General features: G+C 39.8%; 1 protein-coding gene across 3 annotated transcripts; it reads left to right on the forward strand.

Moving 5' to 3' along the window:
- The first annotated feature begins 5,867 nt into the window (after positions 1 to 5,867).
- Positions 5,868 to 11,358, forward strand: LOC134643496 (galectin-3). Of its 3 annotated transcripts, none has more exons than XM_063495895.1 (7): positions 5,868 to 5,950; positions 6,939 to 6,985; positions 7,202 to 7,738; positions 7,818 to 7,906; positions 8,021 to 8,192; positions 8,471 to 8,584; positions 10,697 to 10,806. In XM_063495895.1, the coding sequence occupies exons 2-6, from the start codon at positions 6,944 to 6,946 to the stop codon at positions 8,549 to 8,551; spliced, it is 921 nt and encodes a 306-aa protein (XP_063351965.1). In that variant the 5' UTR covers positions 5,868 to 5,950; positions 6,939 to 6,943; the 3' UTR covers positions 8,552 to 8,584; positions 10,697 to 10,806. The 3 variants fall into 3 exon arrangements, with proteins under 3 accessions (XP_063351965.1, XP_063351964.1, XP_063351963.1); XM_063495894.1 differs by having other exon boundaries at positions 8,496 to 8,584; XM_063495893.1 differs by lacking the exon at positions 8,471 to 8,584 and having other exon boundaries at positions 5,869 to 5,950; positions 10,697 to 11,358.
- Positions 11,359 to 11,386: the final 28 nt, after the last annotated feature.

An 11,386-nucleotide genomic window follows, 5' to 3' on the forward strand; every position in this document is an offset into this window, starting at 1 on the left:
GTGAAGCTATGTCAGAGGTCCTTTACTAATAGCAAGCACTGTAAAAACAAAATGTACTGAAAAATGAAGCAATGCAGAAGTTTCATACACTTTAAGAAAATTCTCTTTTAAGTTGTAATTTTAGGAAGCTGATTTAGGCATGATGATAGAAGCAAATATATCAGTACAGATGTTCTTCCAGTGAGGCTAGACACAGTCTGAGAGCCTGAAAGCTTTAAGGACACACACAGTGTGACAGCCTCTGCCAGCTCCCACTGTGTCACAACCCTCATTGATCTCCCATCTCTTTTTCTGACATGTTGTTTGTAGCACAGGGCTCTTCCCTAGACTATGGTAAGCGAATATGGAAGGGCAACAGCCACTTTCTGCCACTCACAGCACATTCCTTATGTCTGCTCTGCTCTTTTAAACTGAGTACTAGAAGGAAAGTGGAGGGAGAAAGCATCCATAATGCAAGATCTGCCTCTTTGTATTGCTGTTAAACACTTGGATCAATGAAACAGTTGCCAGCACATGTGTTTTATCACCATCTTTCTTCTTCTTCTCCTTCTACTGTACAGATGAAGACTTTAAAACTGTCCATCTTTCAAATATATGGTATTGGAGGTGCATTCCTGTCCTCACTACACACATGTGCAACATATGTCAAAACCATGCTTACAAGAGCAAGCAAACCCTTCAAAAACAGTTCCTCAGTATTAACTGCTTTCCTGTCCCACTGATTTGGCCTTTTGTGATCAGATCATACTGCGCTTGTCTGCTCTGTCTCCCACGGAGATCGCCAGCACCCATAAATCTCTTTGGGGACATGCGAGCTCAGGTTCTCAGCCGGGGAAACACCCTTTCAGAAGACTATTCCAGGATATGCGACACTTATTATGGGGTTTACAGACAGCCACATCTGTCAAAGGAGGGGCGGTGGTGTTTTTGGATGGTAATTGAGCTTTCAATCATAATAAAACTGAATTGTGGACAGAGCTGCATCCAAGATGGAACAGCTGATTTACCATCTCTGAAAACACACACACACACACACACACACACACACACACACACACACACACACACACACACACACACACACACTACAGCTTTGAAGTGTGGTTAAAAATTGAGGGTGATAGCAAGATTTGGGAACTATGCCATACTTGGTGAGGCTGATGAACTGGATTACACTGCTGGGGAGTTTAATAAATTGTACTGATATTTTGACACGACTGGACTAAGTCGTCCAGAAGTGGACTATAGTAGTTCTGGAAGAAAACTCCAGAACTACTATGTTTACTGTGATTTCCACAAAGGAATCAGCTGACCTGAAAAAATGAGACGATCCAATGGCCTTTTTGAGATCAGGGGTTTGCCCACCACATGACTGCAACCTCCCCAGTGAATATTTGACATCTCCATCTAGTGGTGGATTGTGGGAGTACGTAGGTCACGACAGTGCAGCTGCAGGAGTTTTAATGTGTTTTTTTGTTATGCTTGGAACATCAGCCAAGGCATCTCTGTTTGAATAATGTGATCTTTTCTGATACTAAACTCATTTCACAGTGGCCCAGATATGATGATTGGAATTTCAATGCACATACATAAACATACTCAGGTTTACACACACACACAAACATGCTACTGTCCCCATGGCAACTGAAGCAATAACCGTGTATTTGAAACCATCTCCCTCACTCTTACTCCACTCTTACACACTCTTTGATTTACTCTCTCTTCTTCACTCAGTGTTTGAAGGCACAACACCATCTTTAGCTCTTGGTGAGAGCCACAGGTTATTGCTATCGCATGGAAAACTACTCCTCTGACTAAACACTCCAAACCATTACCCGTTGTAGGATTATCACGAAGAGCTGTCTCATTCCACACATTCATTTTTTTTCTTGCACATGTAGTTGAAAAGAAGGGGTAAAGAGACAAAAGTATAAAGTTGAGGGCAGTACTCATCTGACAAGCGTTGGACCCACACTTGGAACAAAGCCCAGAGCTTATCAGAGACTAATGCCACTGTTGTTGCTTTGGAAAACCCTGCTCCTGCCAGTATGCTCTCTTCTGCCTAACAGCAGCACGCCTCACGGTTTCCTCCTTTTTTCCTCAGCTACCCCATTGGCTGAAACTACAACAAGAGATCTCCTGCAAGTGACATCATTACTCCCTCTCCCATTGAGCAGCATATGTCATGACCACATGGTAAACTCAAATGAAGAGATGTAGTTTGCTTTCTTATTCAAATATAGCTATATCTGTTTCAGTTGCATTATATGTGAGCTGCAGCTTTTGTTTTCAGACTTGATTGAGGAAGCAAACATCAGTTCATGCCCTGGAGAGGCCAACCAGGAGAGGAGACATAAACTAAGTGTTATTGATTGTTTCTTTGCAAGTATCCTATCCTCTATGCAGCCCAAGCAACAACAACAAAAAAAGAAGAAGTCTTCTGATCCTTACAGGAATACCCTTTTTATATAGCTATAAGGTGGTAGTAAGTATATGAAACATCTCCTTTTGCCCAGATGCTTCGAGTTTGAGCTTCACTTTTAAAAGCAAGTGTTCACCCCTCAAAGGTTATCGTGGCTTATTCAAGCACAACAGCGCTTCGCTTTAGCCAGTTAGTACATTTAGAACATTGCTTTAGCTTAGCATTTGTTAACATTTGACCTTTAGAAGGCATCTCAAACTGTAAGGTGTAATTTTTAAACCAGTTTTCCCACCTGAGAGCGACAAAACAAGGCCTAAATCTTAAAAATATAAAAAAAAATCTTGTTACAGCAGACAAACAAGGTCTGGCCATCTGATGAATGAAAATCTACTTTTGTGTTCATCTTTGTTTCTGTTTTGGTCTCCACCAACTCATAAGACAGACAGTGTGAATTCTATAGAGCTTTTTTTTCATTGTTTGGTAGTCATGCTTGACTGAGGAAAAGTGAATCATCGAAAAGAAAATCAGCCTGTAAAAACTAGAACTTTAAATTTTACTAACAAAAATCATGTTCTGCTTTAAATGTCAGCATTTGATTTAATTGTGATAAATATAGAATTTAATCAAGATGCTGATAACTATAAAATTACTATTAAGTATATGTTTTGCCTTGTTCACTGTTTGATGTAATGAGCTGAGCAACAATCCTGTTGGGCAAATGGCAAACATTCATCTATTTGCTATCTAATTGTGGAAACTATTAAAAATCAATTTTTAAAAAAGAGCTACACAATTTGCCTTGTAACAGCTTAAATGAGATGACGAGACATTAGGATTTAATCAGCCCAGATGCTCAATTTAACAAATTCTAGTGCTGCCACACACACATACACTGCCAGAGGCTGCAACTTCCCCAGACTGTCCAACTGTAGAGCCGCTGGGCTCCTGGGGTTAGCCCAAAGGCTGCTCTCAAACACTCATGAAGAATTAATGATTGTAAATGCAAGTTAACATGTGTGCCCATGTGCATGAAGGCAGAACACAAAATAATGCAGAATCAGCCAGTTAGTGTTGTTTCTATGCAATTTATGATGTGAACTTGTCAAACAACATAATAAACATTTCAGAGATTAGCATGTCACTTTAACAGCATATAGCATTAGCATGAGATAAAGCGTTAAACTGTGTAGTTCAAAAGTGTTAAACTCTTTGAAGTTTGGAGTCCGGTTAAAACCAGCACAAAGTGCAGGCTTTTGCTAATTGTTATTAATATTCTTGACGTAGTTTGGAGCACAATTATTATTTTTTTTATTACTTTTTTATTTATGTTGATAAAGTACATGTGTATTATTTGTTTCATTGTTTAGTAAACTGGTGTAAATGTTGGGTAGGAAATATCAAGTGAAAAATGTGTTTGATTGCAAGTTTATTTTGTTTTCTGGAAAAAAATTATAATATAATTAAGTAACATGATATTTAGAATCCCCATATATGATTCCCTATATGCCTATACATTGTCAAGCAAGAGGCATAGTGTTAAATAGCTCTACATAGTTTTATTATCACTTTGACCTTCACGATCAAAGGTCAAATGTGACAAGACATTTAAAATCCTTATGTCAACAATACACACCGTTAGTGTATTAGCGTAAGTATCATAGTTTCTAAGTTATAAGGCTTTTGGTGGATGTTGGGCAAATTGACACGCACACATTACAAAAACATAACCTCCTTGGTGGAGGTATAAATGACGCCTTCAAATGTATTCCTTTAATTTACTTTATTACAAATATGCACATGTTCCCTTTTAATGAACCATTCGTTTGCAAAACAGATGATTAACAGCGATGTCTTTGTACCATTAAGTCTTTTTTTCTAAACTGAGTTTGCATTCATGTACATTCAAATATTGATTAGACTGATTGGATCTGCATAAGTACAATTTAAAATACTTTCAAATTCCATGACTGTCTCACTTTGTAACCCTCACAGCAGAAAGAGCACTGCATGGAAAAATTAGAGCAATTGTTGAGCATTTTTATACATAGTAATCATCCAGTTGGCCAGACTGAATCTTAGGTGTGTCAGTTTATGTTTGACACCCCTGGTGTTGGTGTTTAATGAGTAAGTATAAGAACTATGATTATAACTTTTAACCTTGGAGTCCACACACAGGTTGAATATGCAATAACCTGCACACAGGAAACACTTAAATACTGCTGCGAGCCCTGAGAAATGCAGCAGACAAATAATGCACTGTGTGAAAGACATGGACTGTAGCTGAACTTAGTTCGTTGCAGTGCTGAGTGCACTCATTTGCATGAGGGTCAACCTTTCCCTGCATAAAGGAAACACTTTGTGATAATACTTAATGTTACCGACTGCCCGTGTTTCAGCAATAACTTTTACTTGCTAATATTTCACAAGTACCTCGGCTACTTACCTGAAACAAAAACGTAACGTTTTGACAGTCAAAGTTAAAGAAAGTTAAAAATTTTCACTGCGTAGCACTAGATAGAGTTTGAAATCGCACACCCAACCACAGAATCTCAGAGGTTTAAGTGTCTGCATTCTAAGAGTTTCTGCAATTTCTGACATTTTTCAGCTCAGATGATTGGTAATCTAATAAGGTTGCGGGGACAGCCATGGCGATTGTGTGAAGCCACATGTTCAAGTGTTATTTGTCATGCTGCTGATGATTAAGTGGAGATTTATTTAGCTGGGTGTGAACCTGAAATCTCTTAATATTTATAAATGCTGAAAGATGTCAAACAGTTGGTTTGTCCACTGTAAATACACTCTGAAAAAAATGTGAAATTGGAAGAAGGGATGACTCAGTTAAGGCCGAACTGAAACCAGCAAACTATGCGAGGGCCTAACCAACGCAGTACTTTATGACTTTAGCCGTAAATGCCCAAATCAACTAGATGTACAAAAAACAGCACTAAGTTTTGACTCATTTCTCTTTGCCCTGTAATTGTGTTCTGTGTTGCCTACAGTGGTGTGGCATGAGTGTGTTACACAGTCCCATGACTGCAAAAAACAGGCCATTGTGCTGCCATTGGACCTAGTTTGAGTAAATAAAGTGGACACAACATTTGTTATAGGCTGTACATTTCACTGTTTTGTAATGCCTGAAACTTTAAGAAATGATTCAGTTTTGCCTGATTCCCCTTTGCTTTATGTTAAATTGCAGTTTTAACATCATCTTAAGATCACCACACCTTTCCTCTTAACAGCTTGTGACTTTTTAACCCTAAAGTTTAGTTGACACTTAGTTTAATGAAATGGCATTGATTAAAAGTCTTGAAATGGTAATTAAGCTGCAATATATTTTTTCCACACATAGTTTTGACACGCGGGGAGGGGCTTTATTCTGAAAGTGGAGTGATGGAACGAGGAGGGGCCAAACGAAGAGAGGATTTAAGGCTATAAAAGACTGTTTCTGTGTGCTCCAAGTCAATGTTTTGCCTTAAAACACAACACATCCTGCTCCTGTGTGCACCTGAGGACTAGAGACAAGTTGAGGTAACTTCCATTCTTATTTTTTTATCTGCTGCAGTGTCTTTTTATGTAATGGATCAGAAATGGATCAATCCAACAGGTAACAGGTGAAGTGAAAAATTCTTTCCTGGTCTGGGTCCTGGGAGAGCTTTGCAAATGCTGCTCAAAATCTTCTTCTCTAAGACAAATAGGCCATAAAATGTGCTCTAAATTTAAGAACACAACAAATTTTAATAATAAAGATATCATTTAACTGTAACTCATCAGACTGATTAATGTTGATTGGTTATGATAAAGGTGGCAGGAGTGGACAGGAAGGAAGACCAAATCAAGGAAATTTTTAACTTCCTGTCTGAAATTTTACATTTTTTGACAACTTGTGGACTATTATCCATATCTGACTTATTGACTGTAGATTAAATGAAATGTTATTATTATTTCATAGCAACAGGAAACATTAAGAAGCAAATAGAAAGTATAGTTAGTTTCAATCTGCATTGAAAAGAACAACTCAGAGCTGTAAGGTTAACAACGGAGAATTATTGTTACTGTACATTCCTTCTTAAGTGCATATAAGTCACTGTGTTGACCCAAATCAATGTGCCACTATGTTTCTCCATGACTCAAGACGTTTACTGTGGTCATCAGCCAATTACTATGTCTCGTGGTAATGGGTAAGCCTTAATTATCGGCGTATAGGAAGTTGGACAATCTTCCTGTTCTACCCTGTGCTGACATCTTGAAAAGCTGTAGAGTCCTCTGGTGGTCACCCTGTGAACTCTGCTGTCAAAGCACAGTGTGACTACAGAGCATGTTCCTAGCTTGTAAAGTAATAATGATAATATTTAAAAAAGCTTTCTTTTCATGTCTCTCTCATTTGATATCAGTGTTTGCAACTGCACACTAAGATTTAGCTTCTTTCTATCTCTATAAAGTCCTGTTAGTTTTTAAAAAAAAATTGTGGTTTAAAAGGCTAAAATCAATAAAAGCTCCATTAATTTTTTTCTGACAGGCAGCATGGATGTAAGTACTTCATCAAATTCTCAGATCTCTACTCTGGTAAGAATGAGTGCATTGCATTCTCCTCTGTTATCCAACATTAATATAAATGCATAACTTTTTGCTTATGTTTGCAACTGCAAGTTGGTGTCCTCCATCGTGTCCACCTTCTCCCTCCCACGTATTTCCATCTTGGCTCCTGACCCTTCTCTTTCTCCATCCTCCCCCTCTCCTCCTCCTCCTCCTCCTCCTCCTCTGCCTCCTCCTCTGTCTCAGCATTCTGATCCTCTGTGTGGCAGCTGCCCGTCCTCTGGTTCTGCCCCACAGGCTAACAGCCTTTGGCCCAGCCTGTCACCTTCTGGAGCTGGATTCCCCACTTGGCCAGGACAGGCCACTCAACCTGCACCGTGCTGGACAGGCCAGCCAAACACACCCTGCTGGCCTGGGACGCAACCAGCTCCAGTCTCTGTCCCCACTCCAATTCCACTCCAAGCTCCCACTCAAGTCATAACACCACCTCCTGCGCCAACCACAACTGTAGTTCCAGCTCCAACTGCAGTGCAGCCCTGTCAGCCTTGCTGGCCAGGCACCCAGTACCAGCCTCCTCAGCCACCAGCTCCAATTCAAGTTCAAGTCCCAAATCCAACTCCAACTCCAGTTCCAGTGCCTGCACCTGCTCCCAGCATCCATCCAAATATACCAGGCTGGCCTGCACATCCCGGCTGGCCCTATAACCCGGGACAATCAGGGTGGCCTGGGCAGAATCCGTCCATCATGCCTCCACACTGGCTCCCACCCACATCTGGACCTCTAGTGAGTCAAATGCAAGGAACCAGGTGTGTTAGTTTGCTGCCAGGCTGTTTTACTGTGCTCCTCTCTCTTTGCTGTTTAGAGCGTGCCATACAACTTAAACCTGGCTCGAGGGGTGTATGACAAAATGATGATGACGATCTTGGGCTACGTGAAACCTAACGCTAAAATGTAAGCCTGCGTCTGTGTGCCCTCAGTGTCTTTGAAAAACGAGGTGGATTTCATGCTGCATTAGGTTCTTGAGAGCATGTTTTCTTTAGTCTGAATCAGTCTGGTCTCCCGCAGGTTCACAGTGAACTTCCTGAGAGGCAACGACATCGCCTTTCACATCAACCCCCGCTTCAACGAGGCGGGCAAGCAGGTGGTCGTCCGCAACCACAAACTGGGTGAACGCTGGGGTGCCGAAGAGAGAGACCTGAAGGGTCCCTTCCCTTTCGCGCTTGGGAGCCCTTTTGAGGTGAGTGGCAGAGACTGAAATCAGATCAGGGCAGTGGGCTGAAGCACGCATGAGAGGCTATACTGTGTTGTATTAATCATTGGATCGCTTCAGAGCACAAAACAAACTGAGGATCACTTTTTAAATCATTAATCTCTATTTTCAGAAGTTAAAAAAAAATTCTTACATTATTAATACTTTTAAAAACTAATAACTAATTAGATGAAACTAAACTAAAACTACTAACGTACAATAAAATGAGTTTTACTGCTGATCCTTGTGCGTTTAACTGACTCTAGGTCACTTTCTCATGGGAAACATTAGGCCTCGAAAAAATGGAAAGGGTTGGAAAGTCGTTTGTGCAAGCGGGTCCTAGATAAGGGAGCTGCTATGCTGCAGGGAGGCTCCTGGAGGTCAGTGGGGGTCTCATGTTGCTCAGTAACATCAATAACACTTATGTTTAACAGGCATCGTAAAGAGGAGACTAATCTGTGGAGCTGATTCTGTCTTTGTGTCCAACAGTCCTGGGTTTGTGTTCACTCACATCAATAACACAATGTGTTAACAGGCACTCGTTACTGCTACTTCTTCTAATAACTGATTTGGTGACATTATAATGTGTACTATACAGTACATACAGCTGAAGTGAGCTTTGATCTGTGCAGTATCACTTACATGTCAAATTGTAATACTTTGTGTTGAAAAGACCAATTTTACTTTACTTCTGTTAAACAGTAAGTCTCATTTTTTGTTCTTGTAAAATTAAAAACAGTTATCACGGGTATCACAGCCATGAGACAGATGCAGGTAAAAGGAGCCAGGAGGTCAAAAGCTGGGAAATCTGTGGCACTCACGGGTCATTCTATAACCATGTTTTTGCAATTAGGCTAATTAATAATTGTGTGCTCAATTAATTTTCAGTGATCGCAGATTTTTTTTAACTTGAAATCAGTGATCGCAGGAGAATTCACTTTTGCTGCTCCTCCTCCTGGGCCTGCATTTTTTATGAGTTTTCTCTAAAGTATTTGTTTTACAATGAGCATAAGTGGAAATATCACTGCACTTTTCAACTTGACATTAATTTAATTAACGAGAGGTGACATATTCTAACTGGACATTTCATTAGTTACACCTTGCTAGTATCTTGTTGGACCCCTTTTGGCTAGGGTTAGGGTCTTTGTGGCAACTAATACAAGAAGGTGCTGGAAACATTCCTCAGAGATGTTGGTCCATGTTGACACAACAGCATCAAACTGCTGCTGAAGATTTGTTGGCTGAACATCTATGATGCAACTATGAACACAACATCACAAACATGCTCTATTGGACTCAGATTTGGTGTTGAGGCTATTTGAGTACAGTGAACTCGCTGACAGGTTCAGGAAAGCATTTTTGTGACATGATCTGAGTTTTGTGACATGATGGGTTATCCAGCTGAAACCAGCCATTAGAAGACGAGTAGAAGATAACATTAACAAAACTCAGGTAGACTGTGGTGTTTAAATGATGCACTGGTGGTGTAAATAAAATATCCCCATCACCATTACACCACCCTCAGCCTGAACAGTTGATGCAAGGCAGGATGGATCCATGTTTTCATGTTGTTTACAGTGAATTCCGGTACGATGCTCACATCTGAATGCCACAGCAGTAATTGAGACTCATCAGCCCAACCTTTTATTGTGTAATATTGATGACCTTGTGCAAAAATGTAGCCTCATTATCCTGGTCTTAGCTGACCGGAGTGTTATCCAGTGTGGTCTTCTGCTGCTGTAGCCCATCTGCATTAAGCTTCAATGTGTTGTGCAGTCAGAGAAGCTCTTCTGCATACTTTAGTTGTAATGAGTGCTTATTGCCTTCTATCAGCTCGAAGCAGTCTGGCCATTCTCCTCTGACGTCTGGCATCAGCAAGACATTTTCACCGAGAAAAATGCAGCTCAAGCTTGTGTGGGGAAAATCCTAATAGATCAGCAGTTTCTAAATACTCAGACTAGCTCTTCTGGCACCAACAACCATACGCATTCGAAGTCACTTAAACCGTCTTTCTTTCTCACTCTGATGCTTGGATTAACTTAAGCAGGTCGTCTTGACCATGTCTTCACGCCTAAATGCACTGAGACACTGCCATGTGACTTGGCTGGCTAAATATATTTGTTGAAGTGTGCCTAATGAAGTGTCCGGTGAGCGTAATGTATTTATTTCTTGACATTTTAGTGATATTAAATAAGGGTTTAATCATTGCAATAGTATAGTAGGGATAAAAGATGTTGAACTTACTGTCATATCAGTCAAAGTTATTTCTTGGAAATTATAATCAGTGAGAATAATAGTTTTTATATATATATATATATATATATATATATATATATGTATATATATATATATATATATATATATATATATGTATATATATATATATATATATATATATAATAATAATACCTGGTGAAGAACTTTCCTAGCTGTACACATAAGATGTCATAGTCTCAATGTAAGGTTGTCACTGGTGGTGTGTTCTCTTGCAGATGAAGATCCTGTGCACGCCTGAGACGTTCAGGGTGGCAGTGAACAACATCCCCCTGTTTGAGTTCCGTCACCGCATCAGAGAGCTCAACCAGATCGACAGAATCAACATCTTGCATGATGTCGTCCTCACATACGTCAATGTGGAGACACTTCCTTAAGAAATTCAGCTTTAGCCACACAGATGAACGCATATATACGACTGTGTGTTTATGCAGCAGAGATACATATACGTAGATAAATGGTGTGACACATACTCTTACGGTATTTACATGCTACATCTTGGGGGTAACGTTTCAGTTAATGTTTAGCATTATGCTCTAAAATGGGATAAATAAGCATGTTATTTGGTTCTGTGATGTGTAAGGTAATGAGCTGAGCTCATTGTTTAACAATAAGGAGTACGTCCTGTGCCACAGCACTAATCACTTCATGCACAGAGGCATTTGATTTTCTGTATAGATGCTACTGCTACTATTTTTATTGTAGACAATAACATAATCTATAATATGAAAGTTCTACTAACTAATAGATAACTGAGAACTGTGTATGCACCGATGTTTGAAAAAAGACGGCAACACTGGTTCATGATTATTACCTCTCGATTAGTATTAACTGTAGAAATCCTTTAATAATAAATGTACAAGGGTCCTAGTGTAATCAAGTCCATGTTTTTATTGTGTTTTGTTTTA

Source organism: Pelmatolapia mariae, linkage group LG15 (assembly GCF_036321145.2).
Source record: "Pelmatolapia mariae isolate MD_Pm_ZW linkage group LG15, Pm_UMD_F_2, whole genome shotgun sequence".
NCBI lineage: Eukaryota > Metazoa > Chordata > Actinopteri > Cichliformes > Cichlidae > Pelmatolapia > Pelmatolapia mariae.

What these genes read in the sequence shown, in the direction of transcription:
- LOC134643496 (XM_063495893.1), top strand. Translation starts at nt 6,944, where the DNA reads ATGGATGTAAGTACTTCATCAAATTCTCAGATCTCTACTCTG. An exon ending in CACCCACATCTGGACCTCTA is followed by an intron (nt 7,739 to 7,817) that starts GTGAGTCAAATG and finishes TTTGCTGTTTAG; the next exon opens with AGCGTGCCATACAACTTAAA. An exon ending in CGCTTGGGAGCCCTTTTGAG is followed by an intron (nt 8,193 to 10,696) that starts GTGAGTGGCAGA and finishes GTTCTCTTGCAG; the next exon opens with ATGAAGATCCTGTGCACGCC.